This window comes from Zalophus californianus, chromosome 11 (genome assembly GCF_009762305.2).
Source record: "Zalophus californianus isolate mZalCal1 chromosome 11, mZalCal1.pri.v2, whole genome shotgun sequence".
Lineage (NCBI taxonomy): Eukaryota > Metazoa > Chordata > Mammalia > Carnivora > Otariidae > Zalophus > Zalophus californianus.
In genome coordinates this window covers 57575569-57598896 of record NC_045605.1, presented here as the reverse complement: position 1 = coordinate 57598896, position 23328 = coordinate 57575569, and the positions used below count along the sequence as shown (strand labels likewise).

The following is a 23328-nucleotide window of genomic DNA, read 5'->3' as shown; positions in this document are numbered from 1 at the left end:
GGCTTCCACTTAAGTAAAGGCTGTTTTGTCATTAATTTGTTCATTAATTCAATCAATTATTTGATTAAATATTTATTAAACATTTTGTGCTAAAGGGTGACATTTCAAAAATGAGTATAATACTGTCTCTCCCACAAGGAAATCAGTCTTAGGATAAATATCCTTAGTATCCTTGTCTTCCTACCTGTTGTTTAAAATCATCTCTAGGTCCTTTTCCAGACCCTTTTTCTAACTCCTCCGAACCACTCAGATTACTCATTTGATCAAATTGCTAGAGGCCTCTGTCTATATTATATTGTACTATTTACCTCTTAAGTCTTCTAATGCTCCCCTAAAAGATACGCTTATATTGTCAGTTTTCATGTGTGTCTTAATGCTTCTCCGATATCATAAGGGCAGAAGCTATCCTCTGTTTCTTTTGTACTTTCATATAGCATACAGCATGCCGCTGCCTGCCTTAGCAGGCAGAACATATCTGTTCTATGAATCAGAGGCATCAAAAGGAAATGAAGGACCTGGTAAATAGAGCCTAGGTAGTTTTTCTAAGACAGAGGGTCTCATGCCAAATATGGCTTGCCAAAATGATGTTTGTGTTTGGTGAGGTTGCTTCTCTCTCCCCTTGTTCACACTACTGAGATGCAGAATTCCTGTTCTCTCAGAAGCACCAAAGTTCTCTCCCTGTTTGGCAACCACAGCATTTCAGAACGTAGCTGCTGCCAGTTCAGCAAGTACCTCAGGCACCCTGCCTTCTTCCCCAGTAACAACCAGTGAGAAGACAATTCCAAATAACTTTTTAAATTTATTCAGTAAATTTTTTTTTTTGTACCTAAGATGTGTCGGTACCTGATTTAAGAACTGGGGATGAATCAGGCTTAGTTCCTATCTGTCAAATAACTGGGAATACAAATAAGTAAATATGTAGGGCGCCTGGGTGGCTCAGTCGTTAAGCGTCTGCCTTTGGCTCAGGTCATGATCTCAGGGTCCTGGGATCGAGTCCCACATCGGGCTCCCTGCTCGGCGGGAAGCCTGCTTCTCCCTCTCCCAATCTCCCTGCTGTGTTCCCTCTCTCGCTGTCTCTCTGTTAAAAAATAAAAAAAAAAAATCTTAAAAACAAAAACAAAAAACAAATAAGTAAATATATAAACACAATGAAGGAGGCACAGGAGTTACAGAAGATAGGTACTTAATCCGGCATGGCAGTTGTGGTGGACCTTCTCCTAAAAGAGATAGAGTCTTGATTCTAGTGGCAGATGTGGGACAGGAAGAGGATTCTATTGGTTGTATGTTAAAATGTTTTGGGTTTCTGAGAGCCACTGATTTTTAGAACCCACTTCCTGAGCCTGAGAATCAGAAAGAATCCAATGAAGTATTTCATAATTTTGTTTTGTACTCTGCTGGATATCTGAATAAAGTTCATGACTCATGGCTATTGTGGCTATTCCAGATGAAAAAAAAAATGTTGACATACAAGGCCAACCTGTTTAATTCAGTAAGGATTTAAAGCAAAGTGAATTCCCACTTCTACTTTCTTGGTCATCCTAATGAGAGGCCATAGGTTATTGTCATTAGAAGCCTAGGCTTTGAAGTTGGACAGATAAGGATTTGCATTTTGGTTTCACCACTCTGGCTGCTCTGAGGAAAACACTAGGGAAAGGAGTAGGGAGTGGGTGTGTTAATGGAAGTGGGAAATTGGTTAAGAGGCAATTGTAGTAGTATAGGAGAATAATGATGGTAAGCATAGACTAGGATGGCAACAGAGGAAGTAATATGTCATATTTGGAATGTATTTTGAGGGTAGAACTGACAGGACTGCCTAATGGATTGGATATCAGCAGAGAAATGGGGGTTGGAGGCAGGAAGAGGCACAGCATTCAAGGATGAGTTCTAGGGTTTTAGCCCAACCAATTGGGTGAATGGTAGAGACAAAGAGAAGTAGATTTGGGAGCAAGTAAAAGGTCAGGAAATCAGGATTTTTGTTTGGATAAGCTAAAATGCTTATTATGCATCTAAGTGGAAATGTTAAGTAAATACTTGTATATACTTGTTAAAAGAAGTTGAGTTAGAGATAAATTGGAGAATCATTATTGCGTAGATAATATTTAAGAAAAAAGATTCCTTTAAGATAACTTTTTTTTTATGATAGCTTTTTTGAGAAGTTTTGTTGTATAGGAGAGCAGAGAAGTGGGGTAGTATCTAGTAGTGAATGTGGGGTTGAGAATGTTTTCAAAGGCTGTTTTATAAGATCCACTAGAGGAAAAAAATGACCCACATGATAACTATAAGAAGCAAGGTCCTCATAAGCAAGAGGGGATAGGAACTGTGCCCAAGTTTGGCCTTGAATAGGAACAGAGGTGTTTCATATATTAAACAGTCATCAAGGCAGGGTGTATGATTATAAATACTGGTGTATTTGTAGATTCTGTAGATTCAGTTGGTAGTAGAAAAATGAAATAATCATTCTGATTGTGTCTATTTATCATTAAAATAAGAAACAAGGTCATTATCTAAGGGGGTTGCCCTTTAAAATTTTACACAATTTTTTAAGCTAAAAAAGTTAGGTTTAAAGAAATGTGTTCTGGGGGCACCTAGGTGGCTCAGTCAGTTAAGCATCTGCCTTCACCTCAGATCTTGATCCTGGAGTCACAGAATCAAGCCCCACATCGGGCTTCCTACTCAGTGGGGTATCTGCTTCTCCCTCTGACTCTCCCCACTCTCGTGCTCTGTCACTTTCTCTCTCTCAAATAAATGGATGCAATCTTAAAAAGAAAGGAGAAGGGAAGGGAAGGAAAATGTTCTGGTGGCCTGCTTCGGATATTGTTTCCAATTCCCCCTGGGACATGCAGCCATTTTGCTTGGCCCTTAAGCATACATAGGTAGATAACTGAGAGAACTAATCTATTAAAATAGCATCTAAGCTCCTGAATTCTGTATCATGGCATGCAGGGCCCTGTAGGAGCTTGTCTCTGCCTGCCTGTCCCTTTCTCCCACTCACACTCCCCTTTTGCTCTCGCCCGCTTCTCCTTGCACTCTGTCCTCTAAAATCCTCATCCAGTTGACTTTTCCACATCACAGTGCCTCTGTTCACAATGTGCACTCTGCTTGCAATGCCCTGACCACCCTCTTTTATCTTCCGCCTAACTTCTTTTCTCCTCGGTTTAGGCGGGACATTTGGGGAGCTTTCTTTAACCTGTTCACTCAGAATGAAGTGATTCGTTTGAACCTTGACTTTATTATATTAAAACTATGTTTGTGTTTCTTTCTCCCTGCTGAATTATCAGGTGCTTCTTGAGCACAGGCCTGGCACATAGTATCCTCCTGGTAAATGTTTGCAGAACTGAAATGGCTTGAATGTCTTTACTTAATTTTTACTACTTGGCTTATAGCCATAATAACCAGGTAGGAAGTAGGAAGTAGTGGTAATCTCCATAGTAAGCTGTATTGGTAAACACAACTTTGTAGAGGTTCCACAGAATCTGCAAAATTATCTATTTGACCCTATGACATGATAAGATGGATGCTAAATAACCTCCTCTCTCCCTTCTCACTTTTTTAGTGTGAAGAGTGGTCAGATTCGAAATTTGGAGTCAGCCCGTGTCTCAATGGTTGGCCAAGTCAAACAGTAGGTCTTATTTTTCCCTGTTGGGCTGGTTAGAGACTGAAACATGGTGAGGGAATTACAGATTGCTTCTTGTTATACACCTGTTCTACTATCCTGAATGCCTTTATTATTTTAGATAATTTTTACAAATGAGCTCAGTTAGGCTAGCCTCATAGCTTTTCTTTTTTGAAGAACTCCCAAAGCCTGTATAATACGGGATTACCTTTTTAATGCAACTCTGCGTCTTAAAAAGTGAAGAATCCCAGAGAATGGACATTAAAAACTATTTTAAGGGTCCACTCTAGTGCTGGAAGCTATGATTTTATTCTGGTAATGGTCTCCTTCTTAGCCAAACCTGATTGTGAGGAAATCACAGTATAAAAGCTTTAGTGAAAGCCAGATTCTAAGGCTAAGCTAAAGTTATATAGCCCAGCTGATCTTCTTGGATAGGGTTACATGAGTCCTGAGTATGGCTTTGTAGTCACAAAATAAACTTTTGATAAATTGAGAAAATGTTGCCCAGTGGAACAGATAGGGAACACAAGAGTTGATAAAAATGATAATGGCATTACTGAATGCCTGCTATTTGCCAGGCACTGTGCCAGGTATTTAATATCCATGTTCTCATTTTAAAAATCCTGTGGAAATTTTAAACCTATAAAAGTAGAATAATACAATGAACCCCAGTATACACATTGCCTGTTTTCAACAGTTACTGACTCATGGCCAGTCTTGTTTCATCTGTGCCCCTTATTTTCCCCTAATTACAGAATATTTTTAAATAAATTCCAAGATTTCAGGATACCCTAAATGGTAAGGACACTTAAAACACAATCACAATACCGTTATCACACCTAAAAAAGTTAATAATTCCTCAGTATCATCAAATGTCCATTCAGTATTCACATTTCTAATCGACTCACTGATAATTTTTTTATATGTCAAATCAGAATCACAATAAGGTAGATACATAGCAATTGGAGGATATAACTCTTAAGTATCTTTTAATTTATAGGTTCCACTTGTCTTATTTTTTTTCCTTGCAATTTATTTGTTGAAGAAATCTGGTTGTTTGCCCTGTAGAATTTCCCACAGTCTGGATTTTCTGATTGATTCCTGAAGGTGTAATTTAACATGTTCCTCTCTTCACTGTATCGTCTGTAAATTGTTAGTTAGATCCTGAGATTTGATCAAGTTCAGGTTTGTTTGTTGTTATTTTGGCTTTTTATTTGTTTATAAGAATAGGTACTGCCATTAGGAAGCATGTAATTTCTGGTTGTCTTTTTTTGAGTGTTGATAGCCATCGATGATCATGACCTAGATTCATTAATTCATTCGCACCATCTCATTTAGTCTTTACAATACCTCTTTAAGATAAGTATTGTTTTATAGGTGAGAAAATGGAAGTTCAGAAAGGTAAGGTAGCTTTCCCAGGATCACACAGCTAGTGAATGACAGTGCTCAGAATCAGTCTCCTGTGTATTTGACTTCAAGGCCTGTATCATGGTCTTTATGCCTAAACATACAATTTGAGTAGTAATATCTAGTGGACACAATGCAGTCTTTAAGCTGTGAAACTGCCCACTTTTCAATGCCTAAATATTTTGGAATCAGATTTGTTTAAGCAGTGGTAAAGCATTTTGTGAGGAAGTTATATGGCTTGTATTTAGGTGGTTCAGCAATTTTTAAATTTTACCTAGTAGGTAAATTTAAGTGGTGTCTTCTCTTAATATGTAAACTTGTGTATATAGTGTGTGTTTTAATTGTCACATAGATACTAGATAGAACCTTCCTGCCCTTCTTGATGTAGGTGAAATTCTCTTGAACCTCCTAATCCATAGCTGTGGAAATCCAAAGCACATGTTGTTTTTTTGTTATACTACCTTGACCCTAGATGTGAAACTTGATACCTCAAGTCCCATAGAACACCCCCACTTGATAAAACAGTTTGTGAACATATACTTTACTGAGATTGGTAGAGGAGAAAAGGAAGACAAGTTATCACTGTTAAAAATCCACCATTGAAGTTTCACTGACCCTTCAGTTTATCTTAACTTGTTCTCTCTCCTCTTCTCCCTTCTCTCTCCCTTTCAAGAGCAAAATAACAAATACTTCTTTATCATGCAGAACAGACCTTAGTACTAGCTGATGCCTAGGCCCTTGGGACTTTTACCTTTAATATTGTCAGTGTATTTTTTCAACAAGTTCTTTCTAAGAGGAATTATGTTATCAGCGGTTCATATAATAATAATTTTTCTACCTAATTATGTAATATTGTTTTTTAGAGGAAAAACAACAACAGTAATTGGTTGGATCAGATGTTATAATCCCCAAGGTTCAGCTGGCTATGGTTATTGTAATTGTCAGTTTCCATCAGCTAATTGAAAGTGGGGGCCTTTTACCATGCTGTTTAAGCCTTGCTCTATTGTAAGCAGGGTACAGTAGAAAAGTTCCATGCTTTCAGGTAAATTGGGCCTGGATTTGCCTTCCAGCCTCAACTAGTTATGAGCCAGGTGATTTTGGACAATTTTTTTATTTTTCAGGGCTACTTCATAGGATTGTTATGAGGATTATACAAGATAATGTCAATAAAACTCTTGTCACCATGCCACAGGAAATGATTACTCTCTTCTGTGGGTCAATACTGGTGCAAGAACTGGAAACCAGCCCTTGGAATATAGTCAAACCTTCCATGGCCATGACCTTCCACAGCCCTGGTCTATTTCTGCACATTTTAAAGTGCACATTGTTTACATCCTCCTTCTCCCAGAAGCATTAAGTTTTAAGTGACATTTGATTGTAAAAGACTATGAGTTTCAGTATCTTTGAGATAATTTGTGTATAAAAGAAAGATGTATGATAGCACTTAAAAAAAAAAAACAAACCACCTAGGTGTGAAGGAATTACAAGTCCAGAAGGCTCAAAATCTATAGTGGAAGGAATCATAGAGGAAGAAGAAGAAGACGAAGAAGGAAGTGAATCCGTAAACAAGAGGAAAAAGGAAGATGACATGGAGGTGAGTGAAAGCTGGCATTCTTGGAAGGATGGGGCAGTGAATGGTTCAGAGTGTGTGGGGGTGGTGAGGGGGGTGGTAAGGGGGAGGTGACATGTTCTTTTTGTTCACCATTAGATATTTTAGGGGGTGAAGATGTTATCGTAATAGATATTTAGGTTAACTATAAGATACAAGGCACTTGTTGATAGCTTTGACAAATTGGAACATAAAATTTACAGTATATACCCTACCCTCAAACAGACTGCTCTCTCATCAGATTCTTTCTCACCTCAGTACTTCTGTTCCTATGGTTTATCTCATGAGAAAGTCTGATTTCCTACGCTAAGCCCATCAGATCTTACTCATCTTTCAAGGTGTATCTCCGGGGAAGTTTTCCAACCTCATTTTATATCAGTCCCTCTCCAGTATAGCACTGAGAGTCTAAATGACATAACTTAGCACTTTCTTTTTTGAAGTTGTGGCTAAGTCATAGAATTGATTTTCATAAACCACATTCAAAGATACGATGGTCTCCTGTAGTCATCCCTAGAATGCAGATTCAGCATTCTCTAATTGCACAAGAATTGTCTCCCAACAAAAATAACCTGTGTATTTTGAGCACAGGAACTAATGTTCTATATGAATTTCCCTCAGCATTTAGCTTGAGGGTGTGTGTGTGTAGCAAGTGTTCTGTGAGTACTTGTTGAACACTTGATTTGAGGATAGTAATGGGAAAGAGTGTGTTTTTTCTTGGAAATGGTTAGTGAGCATGAGCAGCAGACTTTCTGGGATGGATTATAAACATCTTACTAATGGTAAGTAATGGACTTGGTGTATACCACATATTCCCTTATGTTTGGAGATGTTACTATTAGCAAGGAGGAGAGGACAATTGATCCTTGAACAATGCGAGGGTTAGGGACACTGACTCCCAACACTGGCAAAAATCCAACTATAACTTTTGGGGTGCCTGGGTAACTCAGTTGGTTAAGTGTCTGACTCTGTTTCAGCTCAGGTCACGATCTTAGGGTCATGAAATTGAACCCTGTGTGGGGCCCCGCGCTGGGCATGGAGACTGCTTAAAATTGTCTTTCTCCCTCTCCTTCTGCCCCGCTGCACACACACCCACCCCGCACATTTGCGCTCTCAAGAAAAAAAAAACAACAACTATAACTTTTGGCTCCCTAAAAACTTAATCACTTATAACCTACTGTTGACCAGAAGCCTTACCAATAATATAAGTAGTTGATTAATATATAATTTGTATATTTATATGCATTAAATACTATATTCTTATAATAAAGTAGCTAGACAAAAGGAAATGTTCTTAAGAAAATTACGAGGAAGAGGGGCCCCTGGGTGGCTCAGTCGTTAAGCATCTGCCTTTGGCTCAGGTCATGATCCCAGCGTCCCGGGATTGAGCCCCGCATCGAGCTCCCTGCTCAGCAGGAAGCCTGCTTCTCCCTCTCATGTTCCCTCTCTTGCTGCGTCTCTCTCTGTTAAATAAATAAATAAAATCTTAAAAAAAAAAAGAAAATCATGAGGATGAGAAAATACATTGTAGTACTGTACTGTTTCCAAATCCAGGTATAAGTGGACCTTGCACAGTCCAAACCTATGTTGTTTAAACATCAACTGTATCTTTTTTTAAACAATTTTTAATTTAATGAGGATCTTTTGTCATCCTTAAGATAAATATATAATTCTTTATACCTCTTTGGAATTTACAAAAATATAAACAGTGCATGATTAATTTGCCTTCCCTAACTCTGTGGGGTGAAAAGAGATCTTTTCTCCCATGTTAACATTAGTGTAGAAACTTGAGACTCAGAGATGAAGGACTTTCCCAAAGTAATTGAGTAATATTTAGTAGATCTGAGACTTTGATACAAACTGTCAATGACTTTTTGCCTTTTATGTGCTGGGAGCTATACTAAGTACATCACATTTATCATCCCTAGTTCTCATTTTAGCTCTGCATTGTAGATATTATCACTGTTTTACAATTCAGGCACAGATTCTTGCCTACAGACTCCTATAAATGTTGGTGCTAAAACATACCCAGGTCTTCCGGTTTTTAATTCCAGCTCATTTTTCCTTTGTAATTTTTTTATAAGCCCAGTTACATGGAGTTTAGTATACTCCAGCAGTTTTGTTAGGAGGGCAGACTGAAACACATCAGGCAATTAGGAGTACAGCTAAAACAGTCAACCCTTGAGGAAGGACATAACCCCCAAACAACACAACTAGTGTTCTTGCAACTAGTAGATAAACAGATCCTGGACATTGAATGCACAGCATAATAATTATAGGCAATGATACTATGTTATAAACTTCAAAGTTGCTAAGAGACTAGGTCTTAATTGTTCCTAGTACAAAATAAAAAATGATAATTATGTGACATGATAGAGGTGTTAGCTATCCTATGGTGTTGCATATTGCGGCATATAAATGTATCAAGTCAACACATTGTACACCTTAAACCAACACAATGTTATATGTTCTTTATCTCAATAAAGAAAAATAAAAAAATAAAATGATGGAGAAAATATTGATAATGTAAATTAAACTTAACTACAACAAGAAAAACAGTCACAACTTCTAAAGCATGGTAGCAGGGGCCATTTAGAGCCTATTAGCCCTTAGGGGATATCTCTGTTATAACTAATATAAAACATGGTGTTTGAAGTGATCCTGAGACATAACATAAGAGTTCTTACATCCATTTTGCTGTGTAAAAGAAGACAAGATATACGTTGGCAGTGGGGGGTGATGTCTAATACAATATGGTTAAAATACAGAAAAGAAAAGGGAAGCTTTAACCTTTGGTCCTTAAAGTAATAAACTTCAGTTGTCCAGGAGGTATTCCTTTATGCATAAATCTCTTTTTTAAAACTGCTTTATTGAAAGGTAACTCATCCAAAGTATACAATTCAGTGGTTGTTAGTAGATTCACAGGGTTGTGCAACCATTGCAGCAATCTAATTCTAGAACATTTTCATCACTTTTTAAAAAAATGTCATACCTATTTGCATTCTCTTCCCATGTCTCCCCAATATCAGCCCTAGGCATCCACTAATCTACTTTCTGTCTCTGTAGATTTGCCTAATCTGGACATTAAATATAAATGAATATACATAGTCAGTCAGTCTTGTGACTGGCTTCTTTTACCTTAGCGTAATGTTTTCAAGGTTCATCTGTATTGTAGCATGTATCAGTACTTCATTCCTGTTTATGGCTGAATAATATTCCTTTGTATGGTTAGACCACATTTTTTTTTATCCATTCATCAGTGGGCATTTGGATTTGTTTCACTTTTTGTCTGTTATGAACAATGCTGGTATGAACATTTGTGTACACGTTTTTGTGTGGACATAGGTTTTTATTTTTCTTGGGTATACACCTACCAGTGGAATTGCTGGATGCTAATTCTGTGTTTAATCATTTGAAAAATAGCCAGACTATTTTATATTCCTACCACCAGTGTCTGAGTGTTCCAGTTTTTCTACATCCTTGTCAGTACTTGTAACATTGTCCCTCTTTTTGATTATAGACATCCTAATGGGTATGAAGTGGTATCTCATTGTGGTTTTGATTTACATTTTCCTGATGACTATCGCTAGATACAAGTCCCTGATTTGCAAATATTTTCTCCTGTTATACGGGTTGTCATTTCATGTTCTTGATGGTGTTCTTCGATGATGAAATGCATTTTATCTAGTTGCTGTTTTGTTATGTCACATCTAAGAAGGTTTTGCCTAGTCCAAGGTCACAAAGATTTATACATACGTTTTCTTCTGAGTTTTCTAGTTTTAGCTCTTATATTTAGGTCTATGATCCATTTTGAGTTAATTTTTGTGTATAGTATGAGGGTAGGAGGTGTAACTTCATTCTTTTGCACGTGGATGTCCAGCTGTCCCAGGACCATTTTTTGGTAAGACCCCACTTTCCCATGTAATTGTCTTGCATTCCTTTTTGGAAATCAAATGGCCATAAATGCCAGTTTATCTCTGGACTCTCAATTCTGTTCCATTGATATATATGTCTACCCTTATGCAAGTGCCACTGTCTTCATTATTGTAGCTTCATAGCAAGTTTTGAAATCAGGAAGTGTAAGTCTTCCAGCTTTGCTCTTCTTTTTCAAGATAATTGAAATCCCATATTTTTTTTTAAGATTTTATTTATTTAAGGGGAGTAAGTCGGAGGGGGAGACGAACCATTAGAGACGATGGACTCTGAAAAACAAACTGAGGGTTCTAGAGGGGAGGGGGGGTGGGGGGATGGGTTAGCCTGGTGATGGGTATTAAAGAGGGCACATTCTGCGTGGAGCACTGGGTGTTATGCACAAACAATGAATCATGGAACACTATATCAAAAACTAATGATGTAATGTATGGAGATTAACATAACAATAAAAAATTATTTTAAAAAAGATTTTATTTATTTATTTGACAGAGAGAGACACAGCAAGAGAAGGAACACAAGCAGGGGGAGTGGGAGAGGGAAAAGCAAGCTTCCCGAGGAGCAGGGAGCCCGATGTGGGGCTTGATCCCAGGACCCAGGGATCATGACCTGAGCCTTAGGCAGACGCTTAAGGACTGAGCGACCCAGGTGCCCCGAAATCCCATATTCTTAAGATTTTGTTTTTTTAGGGGCACCTGGGTGGCTCAGATGGTTAAGCGTCTGCCTTCGGCTCAGGTCATGGTCCCAGGGTCCTGGGATCGAGCCCCGCATCAGGCTCCCTGCTCAGCAGGAAGCCTGCTTCTCCCATTCCCCCTGCTTGTGTTCCTTCTCTCGCTTTGTCTCTCTGTGTCAAATAAATAAATAAAATCTTTAAAAAAAAAAAAGATTTTGTTTTTTTAATTACTTGTTATGTGCCAGACCATGTTCCTATTGTTTTACATACATGAGTATCTTTAGTTTATCCTTACAATAATCTTTTGAGATTTTGTGTTGCCCACTTTATAGCTAAGAAAATAGGCCTGAAGAAGTTAGGTTAACTTTCCCAAGGGACCCACAGTTTATTAGCTGATGATGGAGGTGGGATTTGCATTAAATCCAAGTCTGACTGACACAAAACCTATCTTTCTAAATGCTTTTCAAGTGACGTGTTGGGAAATAATGCAAAGCCTGTGGTTGATGCCCTTGTGTGGAGAACTACATCCTGCCCACGTGAACATCCCAGGATGATTGGTAGCCAGCTTTCTGCCTCTCCTATCCAGCAGTTAGATCTCATTACATCGATCTATTTTTTTTTCTTTTCTTTCTTTAGTTGTCTTTTTTCAAGTTTTTATTTAAGTTCCAGTTAGTTAACATACAGTGTAATATTAGTTTCAGGGATAGAATTTGGTGACTCATCGCTTATATACAATACCCCATGCTCATCACAAGTGCCCTCCTTAATATCTATCACCCATTTAACCCATCCCTCCACCTACCTGCCCTCCAGCAACCCTCAGTTTGTTCTCTATAGTTTAAAGAGTCTGTTTTCTGGTTTGCCTCTCTTTTTTCCCCCCATGTTCATCTGTTTTGTTTCTTACATTGATCTGACTTATTACCATCTGTCAGAGGAAGGAATCTCAACTAAATTAACTTTATGATCCAGCTCTCCAGAGAGAGGATATATTATTATAACCCTAAATACAGGAGCAACTCTAATTATATCCAGATTTTTTCTTTGTTTTTATATTTTTAGTACTTGAACTCCTTTTTTAAAATTTCTTCTTCTTTTTTTTAAAGATTTTATTTATTTATTTGAGAGAGAGAGAGAGACAGAGCACAACCAGAGGGAGAGGCAGAGGGAGAGGGAGCAGACTCCCCGCTGAGCAGGGAGCCTGACATGGGGCTCGATCCCAGGATCCTAGGATCATGACCTGAGCTGAAGGCAGATGCTTAACCATCTGAGCCACCCAGGCACCCCTTAAAATTTCTTTTTATAATATTACTATCCTTGGAAGTTCCCTTACTTTAAATTTGTCATTTGCGTATGAAGCACAATGTATATTTAGGAAGGTTTTACTGTCTCCGACTGTGGAATCTATTAGAAGTGGCTCATAAGTGTTGTACATGCATTGTTTAGTGAGAACTAGAAGACCCAAGTTTCCTGACTACCCATCCAGTGATCTTTTTTACACCTCATAGAAGTAGAATCAGTGTTTGTCTTTTTGTGACTGGCTTATTTTAGTTAACACAATGTCTTCAAGTTTCCTCTATGTTGTAGCATGTGTCAAGATTTCCTTCTTTAAGCCTAAATAATATGTATATAACACATTTTGTTTATCCATTCATATCGATAGATATTTGGATTGTTTACACCTCTTGACTGTTGTCAGTATGCTGCTATGCACATGGGTCTGCAAATATCTCTTCAGACCCTGCTCTCACTTCTTCTGGCTGTATACCCAGAAGTAAGATTGCTGGATCTTATGGTAGTTCTACTTTTAATTTTTGAGTAACTACCATGCTGTCTTCATAGTGATTGTACTATTGTATAATCCCACCAACAGTGCCCCAAGTGTTCCAGTTTCTCCACATCTTTGCCAATGCTTATTTTGTCTTTTTTGAGAATAGCCATCCTAATGGGTACAAAGTGATATCTCATTGTGGTTTTGATTTGCATTTCCCTAATGGTTAGTGAAGTTGAGTATCTTTTTGTGTACTTATTGGCCATTCTCTTCTTTGGAGAAATGTCTGTTCATGTCCTTTGCCCATTTTTTAATCAGGTTATTTGATTTTTTGTTATTGAATTGTAGGAATCCTTTATATATTCTGAATATTGACCCCTTATCATATATATGATTTGCAAATATTTTCTCCCATTCCATACAATGCCTTTTCACTTTGTTGATTGTGTTCTTTGATGCACAGAAGTTTTTAAGTTTGATGTAGTCCATTTGTCTATTTTTGCTTTTGTTGCCTTTGCTTTTGGTGTCATAACCGAGAAATCATTGTGAAATTCAATGTCATGAAAAGCTATATGAAGCGTTCCTCTATGTTTTCTTCTAGAAGTTTTATAGTTTTAGGTCTTATATTTAGGTGTTTAATCTGTTTGAGTTAAACTTGTGTATTGTCCAACTTTTTTGCATGTGGATATCCAATTTTCCCAATACCATTTGTTAAAAAGACTGTTCTTTCTCCATTGAGTCAGCTTGGACCCTTGTTGAAGATCATTTGGCCATATATGTGAGAGTTTATTTCTGGGTTCTCTAGTGTATATACCAGTACCATACTGTTTTGATTACTGTAGCTTTGTAATATATTTTGAAATTAGAGAGCATGCATCTTCCAATTTTATTCTTTTAAAAAATTGTTTTGGCTGTTTGAGGTCCCTTGAGATTCCGAATGAACTTTTGATGAATTTTTCTATTTTTGCAAGAATGTCATTTGGATTTTGATAGGGATTGTTTTGAATCTGCAGATCACTTTGGGTAGTATGGACATCTTAACCATCCAGTGATCTCTAACACAATATGTTGGTGTCTCTTGTTCACTTCTAGATTTTCATATTGTGGTAACCACAATATGAAGTATCCCAATTATTTATTTCAGTTATAATATTTCAGATTTTCAGTGATGAAGAAAAGTATAGAAAATCATTTATTTGTTCATCTTGTATTTGATGAGTACATACTCTGTGCCTGTCTAGTATGTATCAGGATTTAACAGATACATTTTGTAATATTTGTGTCAGATTTCCTTTTTCAGATTACTATTGCATGAACATGATACCATTATCATAAATCAAAATATAAGAAAAAATGCTCTGCCAACAAATCAACATATTTTCAGTTTTCCCTTCCAGTTCTTTCCCTGTGTGTACCACATTTTTCCAGTAGTAATCCTCACTTAGATGACATGTTACACTCTGTTTCTTTCTCTTAATATTATATCATAAGTATTTTTTTATACTGTACTGTGCTTTTTGTAATTATCCTTTTGATGGATATGTTCTTTTTGTCAAATGGATATAAGAGAAGCTCAGTCTTGGCTACCATTTACTAGCTTTGTGATCTTAAGAAAGTCTTCTAAGTTCACTGAAATTAATAGAAGTAAAAAGTAAACTTCTGGTTATCTAAACATGGAAATTACAACAATAACCTATATCACAAAGCTGTTTTAGTAATTAAGTGTATATGAAAATGTCTGGGACCTAGTAGCCCCTTAATAAGTGCTAGTTTCTTTCCCTTTCCTTTTCCCAGGGACCTAGTTTTTGTCCTCTTCCTCCGGGGGTTGCCCTCAGAGACTCAGAACTTGCTCTTTTTCCTCCAGACCAAGAAAGACCATCCGTACACTTGGAGAATTGAACTGGCAAAAACAGAAAAATACTGGGATGGCTGGTTCCGAGGCTTATCCAATCTCTTTCTTAGTTGTCCTATTCCTAAATTGCTGCTCTTGGCTGGTAAGTGTGTATGTGTGTGTATTAGCTCAGGCTGCCATAACAAAATACTGTAGATTGGGTGCTTAAACAACAAATTCATTTTCTCACAGTACTGGAGGCTGGAAGTCTGAGATCAGGGTATTAGCACAGTGAAATTCTGGTGGGAGCTTTCTTACTGGCTTGCAGACACTGTCCTTCCATGGCAGAAGAGAGAGCAAAAGCAAACTCTTTGGTGTTTATTCTTAAAAGGACACTAATCCTGTCATATGAGGGCCCTACCCATATGACCCCATTTAATCTTTTTTTCATGTTTTATGTCTTATATAACTTCTTGTAAATTATATTTTTTTAATTTTTTAATTTTTATTTTGTTATGTTAATCACCATACATTACATCATTAATTTTTGATGTAGTGTTCCATGATTCATTGTTTGCATATAACACCCAGTGCTCCATGCAGTACGTGCCCTCTTTAATACCCATCACCAGGCTAACCCAGCCCCCCACCCCCCTCCTCCCTCCCCTCTAGAACCCTCAGTTTGTTTCTCAGAGTCCGTAGTCTCTCATGGTTCGTCTCCCCCTCCAACTCCCCCCTCTTCATTTTTTCCTTCCTACTATCTTCTTTTATTTAACTTAATTATTTCCATGTCTCCAAATGTGGTCACACTGTGGATTAGCCTTCAACATATGAATTGGGTGGGGGAGATACAATTCAGTCCATAGCAGTGTAGGTATATCATCATCTGAGTATCCTTGTTAAAACTACTCACCACATGGGGGCACCTGGGTGGCTCAGTCGGTTAAGCGTCTGCTTTCGGCTCAGGTCGTGATCCCAGAGTCCTGGGATTAAGCCCCATAGGGAGTCTCCTTCTCCCTCTCCCTCTGCCCTTCCCCCTCCCCCCTGGTCACTCACTCACTCTCTCTCAAATAAATAAATAAAATCTTTAAAACAAACAAAAACTACTCACCACATGGGTAGTAACTTCCAAAATAAAGTACCATCCTCACTCATTTGTGCTCTTCTCCTCTCACCAAATCCCTGATCCTAACTAAGCACAAGCATCTATCTGAGATAAACCTAATTCTGGCCTGCCTTCAATCCCTGGTTAAGCACAAGTTCTCCTAGAGTGGTGTAAAGATATTCTGAGTATAATGGAAATTTCAGAAATCAGTTTAAATGATCCAAAAGATTGTAGGGGCCCCTCATTCTGGAAAGCTTCATGTGGTGAGTATATACCCTCAAGGAGTTAGGATTGGCATTAACGTGAATTGAGAATGTCATCATGTTTACAAATTTGTAACGATTTTTACTTCATACTTGAACAGCAAAACCTGTTTCACACAACCTTTTCTAGTAAGCTACTTCTGGATTCTCCTGTTTTGTTCTAGGTGTTGATAGATTGGATAAGGATCTGACTATTGGCCAAATGCAAGGTAAGTAATCAAGAAATTATGTCCAGGGATGTCTGGGTGGCTCAGTCACTTAAGCATCCCACTTGTGATTTTGGTTCAGTCCATGATCTCGGGGTTGTGAGTTTGATCACCATGTCGGGCTCCACACTCAGTGGGGAATCACCCTGGGCTTCTCTCTTTCTCCCTCTGCCCTTCTACCCATTCATGCTCACGTATGCACTCTCCCTCTCTCTCTCTCTCTCAAATAAGTAAATAAATCTTTAAAAAAAAAAAAAAAAAGAAATTATGTCCCTAGGTCCTTCTCTGAGGGCAGAGTCATGTGGAATTAATGTTCTGAGATGGTGAAATGCAATGGAAAGAGCATGAACTTTAGAGTTAAGCCCAAACTTGACATCAACATCCACTCCTGACCCAAAGATTTCCCTTTTCTGAGCTTCAATTTTTTTTCCTACATCTAAAAATGAGACTTAACTCCCATCTACATCTCAGGGTTGTAAGCATTAAAATGAGGCAATGTCTTTGCAGAGTATATTATAAACCATAAAGTACCCTATAAATATATAATATTGTGAAGGAGATATTCTGAATACTGATCAATATTTTCATCATTGTTGGAATTCTTAGGAAAGGGAAAGGTCCATGATAATTGGGATGCAAAAAGATGTAAACTATGTTTAGAAGACAGCATGGTGAGGTGGCAAAAGTAAAGACTCTGAGGTTGGGAGTACTACTACTTTCCTTCTCATTTGATGACCCCAGGCAAGTTACATGACCTGCCTTAGCTTTAGTTTTCTCAGTCTATAAAATGAAAAAGTTGATGGCAGCTTCACAGGGATCATGAGGTATAATGAGTAGAAAAGTAACATATTGTGCTCAGGTCCAGGTATGTTGGCCAGATGGAAGTGGAGGCTCTTGGTTTAGTATGGATGAAAGGCTTGGTAAAGGCGAAGTCAGTAGGCACTGGTATCTTTTAGGTTATGGGAAGAAGAGGTGCTAACTCCAAGGCCAAGGTTTCAGGCTTAAGCAGATTCTGTTCTTGACCTCCCTTTTTGTCTACTTATTCTCTCTGGGCAATCTCATGGCTTTTATTTAGGCCCTGATAACTCCCAAAGCTAAATGTCCAACTCATACCTCTCTCCTGAGCTCCATACCTGGCCCACGTGTAAAACCTACTGGACATCTCTACTTGGATGTTTATGGTCTCAAACTGTTCTTTTAGCTGTCCTCAGGCTCTCCACAGAAAAGGGGGCTTATATTTCTTCACAATAGTTGTTCAAAGGCTCCTGAATGATTTATTACATTCTGGACTCAGGCACTCCTACCCTCCTCCTCTTCCAACACATAGTATCCTGAAGCCTGGAGGAAGATCATGGCCTCGGACGGTGTTTTATGGCACTGATGCTGGTAATTCTGAGTTTAGACATCTTTCCTTAAATTCAATTCAAGCAAACCTTTCCTAAGCAGTCTTTCTGTGTAAGACCTATGCTTAATGCTGGACAGACAAAAGAATCAGATATGGCCCCTGAGACTATCTGAAAGCAGTTGATCTGGACTAGAATAACATTTGAAACCATTGTGGATCACCAGTCTTGGAATCAAACGGTCCTGGCTTTGAGTCAGTGTTACTAGTGTTCTGGCCTGAGTGAATTGCTAACTTCTTTAATCCTGAGTTTCTTCATCTATAAAATAGAAATAATGCTAGATCTCAATACATTTGCATGGTGTTTAAATGCGAAAATGTGTGTGAAGTAAGAGTCTGACAAATGATGGCTTCATTATATCCAGGAAGTACTCATGATTCCTCATTAAATGCCCTGCCATTTCCCCAGTAAGGATTATGCCAAGACTACCTTCTCTTTCAGAGCATCCTGCGAGTATAGAAAGTAAATGGCTGGAGTGAGGGACATCCCATAAGACAAAGGGAAATGGCCAAATTGGCACAGATTGCAAACACAGCCTCCCAGCACTGTTTAAACCTGCTGAATTAGTTATGGATTTCTAGAAACCTAGCACTTGTTCATGATGCAACCTGGGTAAATAATTTAGGCTGTCTGAACCTAAGGTTCTTTCTCTGTAAGATGAGAGAGAAGGGCTTCATAGAATAATTGTGAGGATTACCCATAATCATTTTATGTGTACCAGGCGCAGTGTTGTTAGTGTGTGTGAGTTCTCTCTGATTCTTTATACCCACTCTTCCAAAGAGGAACAAAAAATTCATCCCTAGACATCAAGCCCAGAGTGGTTGGGGTTATAACTGTTATCAGGTCATTCAGTTATCCATTCAAGACTTACTAAGCACTTACTCAGTGTCTAGCCCTGTGTTGGGCCCTGTTGGTATTAGGCCCTGTTCTTACAGAAATGACATCCTCCTGGGGAGGCAAGCACCAGTGGCATATAAAATATAAGCTTACAAAACAAGCAGGGCACAAGCTGCTCTGTGTTTGAATCCAAATGTGTTAGCTGTAGTACATTAAGAGATACAAGAGAGGGGACTAGGCTGGACTAGGCTGGAGCACCCAGAGGAAGAATACTGCAAGAGGAAGGGCATAAGCTGGGCCTTACTGAATAGAGTGGTCTTAGTTCCTCTACTAATTAAATAAGCAGCCTTGGGTAAATCACTTCACTAACCATGGTATTAATTTCATCATCTCAGGAAAGAATTTTGGCATTTATACTGTTCAATATTTATGGGGTAGATTTGAGAATCAACTTAAAAAATGGATAGAAGAGTATTTTGAAAAAAATTTAAAGCACTGTGTAACTGCATTAGGAATCCTGGAATATGTTGACCAGAAGGACTTCCAGAGCATGCTGCCTTATTTTGTAAATGGAGCCACTTAGGCTCTGAGAGTCTGCTGTCTCTACTTAGGGGAAGCTGTGGGTCCCATATCCTTTAGTCTGCTTAGGGATCTTGCTTTATCTGTCATCTCTTTTCACTCCTAATAACTATCACATTAATGGTGAGCTTACAGTGTTCTACAAGGCAGTGTGAGAAAGTGGTTAGTACAGTCTGGCATATAGTTAAACACTCAAATGGTAACATATTATTGTAATAATAAATTTCAAAATCCTTAAAATAGCTTACAACACCCTTCATGGTATGGTCCCTGCTTTCCTCTTTAGCCTCATTGTTAACTCTCAGGAGTTCCATGCCAAACTTTTTATTTCCAGGAACAAATACCATTTCATCCTCCTTTCCTTTGTGTAGGCTATTTTTTTTTCCGGGTGGGAAGCCTTCCTATATCCTTATTTTATTGTGAAGCTTCCTTTCCTATGTTCTTATAGTTCCATGTGCTCAGTTTTATCATAAGAACTACATGCTACATTAAAATGTTGTCTTTTGTGTTCTCCTACTAGACTATAAATCCCCTGAAAACAGGAACTGTTTCTTCCTATGTCTGGCCCAAAGTAAATGCATGCTAAATAGTTACCAAAGTTAAAAATGAAGGGAAAATCATTTGTTCAAGGTTATAGCTGCAAGTATTACCGTCCTCCTCAAACCTTGGTAATTGGGTCCAGACTGTTGGGGAGGGGAGTAGATAGGAAGGTCCTGGACTCCTGGAGTGGCCTGTGAGACCACAGAGGTGGTAAGGAGAGGGCCATTTTAGTCCCTGAGGTCACCTGGATTTGTTTCCTCTCCAGGAAAGTTCCAGATGCAGGTCCTACCCCAGTGTGGTCACGCAGTCCATGAGGATGCCCCAGACAAGGTGAGTCTGGTCCTCTGTGACTGTAAAAGAATAGCTGTGAGTCACCTTGGCTTTCACAAACAATAGTACAAGCCTCTGAGTCAGGCTGAGTTGCCTGCAGTGACCACTGTTGGGGCCTATTCAGATATGACTCCACCATCTCCCCAAACCTCTCCCTGGCGACTGCTATGGTCTTGGCTTTCTCTGTATGGCCTGAGGAGCTACTGGCACCCCGCAATTTCACCCCAGGGCCCTCTGGTTAAAATCTTAAGTTCTACTTCTCTCTTTCCCCCAAAACCAGGTGGAAGAGGGGAAAATTGGGATAGAAACTACTCCCTAAACTACAGTCACAGTTAGAAGTGAATATACTCTCCTATAGAATAAGATGCTTTTTAACTCTCAGGGAATAAATAAGCCTTCACATCATTCCTCTTGACTTCTCTGGAGCTATCTTTGGCAAGGTTGGTGGGGAGGAATCTTCTAGCCCTGCCAGGACTCAGTTCCTTGAGGTTTCAAGCTTCCCAGATCTGTAAGATCCATGAGTCCACTACAGAGCCTAACCTTCCAGTAGAAGCCCACAGGACCTCCAAAGCTGATCCCCATTGCTAACATCATATAGCCTGGAATATCTCTCCCTTTCCCAGGTAGCTGAAGCTGTTGCCACTTTCCTGATCCGGCACAGGTTTGCAGAGCCCATCGGTGGATTCCAGTGGTAAGGAAGTAACAAAGGTTTAAGGAGCCCCGCAGTGCTGACCAACTCCAACAAAAAGATATTTGCAGCATTGTAAATATCTCTGCCTTAGCCCTGCCTGGTTTGGGTCACCATGCGTTTCTTCTTCCTCCTCAACACAGAGCCCAGCGTGGTGTTTCTACAAACCTGTGGTTGATTGTTTCTGTGTGCTTTGGTCCAGTGGGTTGTTGCTGAGCTGAGATTAAATTGTGCCTAGTCCCCACTCCACCCCACTTCTTAAAGAAATCCCCCCTCTTCTTGAGGTGCCTCCTTCTCTGAGGAGGCTAGGATGGGAATCAGTCTTTTTCCAGAGTCTTAGAGAAGTTCTGTATGCCTTCTCCTCCTCTGCTGCTGAGGAATGCTGGGCAAGCCATGGGAACTGTGTGGAGATCCAGAGCAGGGTTTTCAACCTCAACACTGTTGACATTTGGGGGCCTGTCCTGTGTATTGTAGGATGTTTGACAGCATCCCTAGCCTCTATCCACTAGAAACCAGTAGCACTCCCACATACACACACAAAGTTGTGACAAGCAAAAATGTCTTTAGATGTCACCGAATGTCTCGAGGGAAACAAAATCACTCACAGTTGAGAAACACTGGTTTGAAGGAAAAAGGATGCCTCTCATCCTAGGAAGCTCTTTTGATTAGGGAGACACAGTTAGACTCTTTGTTGAGGAGGAGGAGGAGGAAGAGAGGCATGATTACCCAAACCACACAGTCCTGGCCCCACCTTAGGGAGCGCCTAGTCTGTGCTGCAGTATGCACTGATCCTCAGAGAGCCCACGAGCCTGCTGAGTCATACCTGCCAGTTGGAAAGTCTCCTGTCTGGTTTTGGTGAAGGTCCGGGGGAACTGGTTCCCTACCCTCAGGAATTTGAAGAAGAAATGTTGAAGAAAAGAAAATCGTTTCTGCATTAGAGAACTCTGAATGCCAGGACCTGGGAGGGGAGGGTGATAGGCATTTGGCGGTGATGACAGGAGCCTGGTACGGTGAGCCACATGAGTGACTGCCTCATGCTGAAGCACTCCTCAAGCAACTAATTATTGATGGATCCCAGGAATCAAAAGCAAAGACTTAGTTGTTCTTGATAGTAGTGTTTGGAGCCCCTGGACCATTTGGTCACATCACCAGTTCACAGAGAGCAGAGCCCATGTCTAGACCTAGATGGGGCTGTGGGGAGGTTGGACAGATCTGCAAGGGCCTTGGTGGTCATGAAGGGTCCTGGGCTTCCTGGAGGAGAAGGGGGTGAGCAGGGGAAAGCTAGTAACGGTCACATTTGTTTTCCCTTATCTTTCCACTCTTCACAGTGTGTTTCCTGGCTGTTAGTAACCTGCTGTCCGTCCCTCCCCCAACATTGAGCTCTGTTGTAACTACATCGCACCAGAGGCCACTGTGATGCCGCTGTCTCCTCACCATCCCGCCCGACCGTGTGACACCGGCTCCCTATAGACGGGCTTCCCCAGATGTACAAACCCTTTTGTGTATTCCTGCCAAAAGCATTGTTTTCCAAGGCCTTCGACCAGCCTCGGCCTCCTTAGTCCAAGGCTCCCCAGCTCACACCCCTTCCCTGTTCAGGGGTAGCCCCTGCCTGTTCTCCCTGCCTTGCCTAGGGTGAAGCCTCCATCGGAACTGCCACCCTGGGCCCCTATTCCTGATATTAGGCAGTGCACCTGGGTCCAAATGTCTCTCCAGGCTCAGGGACCTCCATTCCTTGAGATTGTTCTTGGCGTGGTCCTGCCCTACCTCACGGGATGGACCATGCACAGGGTGGTCCTTATTGTCCCCTTTCAAATAAAATACCAGTCAGGTACCTTTCTATCCCAGTCTTACTCTTCCAGGCTTGGAAGACCCAGAGAGGCCAGGATCCCATCCTTAGAAATAGGGAGGCGGTGGTGGATAGCATCACAAGAAACCAGCCTGAAAATCAGGTCCAGTCAGTCCAAGCACATGGCCTCCCATCTGGGGAGAGCCCACTGTCCCTCTCCCACATGTCTGGGCACCTGCCCTGGGCTGAGGCCAGGCTGCTCCAGGGGCCTCTTGAGCCCTCACCTGCCACAGAGCAACCCAGGTTTAAGACAGCCCATGCACAAAGCCATAGGCTAAAGCCTGTGGAGTTGTTTTTAAGAATCAAATTTAACCATTTTCATAATTGGTTCCTGGAGGTGTGCAGAGTGCCCACTTGCCTCTTCTAGACCCACAGCTTATCTTCACCATTTGTGGTTTCCATGTCACTCTTCATAGAAACAGCACAGCCCAGCACCCTCACTCTAGGCCCTCTTCCAGCTGCCCCCTCCCAGCACTGCGGCCTCCCCCTGCTGCCCAGGCACGCCGTCTCCAAGGGCAGGAAGGGCCGGTCTCCTGCAGCCCATCTTTTCTGTGACTGTCTTAGGTGATGCGTAGCCCCCTCCACCTTTCCACCCAACAACTATCCCTGTCCTGCTGCACGGTCCAGAGTCTGGGACCTACTTTCTTTCTTTGTTATTTATGATCTTGTTTAAAGAGAATAAATATCTCCCAACCTTTATCGA

At 40.1% G+C, this 23328-nt stretch overlaps 1 protein-coding gene across 1 annotated transcript in view; it reads left to right on the top strand.

Moving 5' to 3' along the window:
• The window catches only part of PPME1 (protein phosphatase methylesterase 1), a 79395-nt gene extending 56067 nt beyond the window's left edge, over positions 1 to 23328 (top strand). The window contains exons 8-14 of the mRNA XM_027578319.1: positions 3554 to 3619; positions 6491 to 6614; positions 14862 to 14991; positions 16361 to 16405; positions 20027 to 20091; positions 20715 to 20782; positions 22108 to 23328. Coding sequence (XP_027434120.1) covers positions 3554 to 3619; positions 6491 to 6614; positions 14862 to 14991; positions 16361 to 16405; positions 20027 to 20091; positions 20715 to 20782; positions 22108 to 22126 — 517 coding nt within the window. The 3' untranslated portion in view covers positions 22127 to 23328. The remainder of the gene's footprint in view (positions 1 to 3553; positions 3620 to 6490; positions 6615 to 14861; positions 14992 to 16360; positions 16406 to 20026; positions 20092 to 20714; positions 20783 to 22107) is intronic.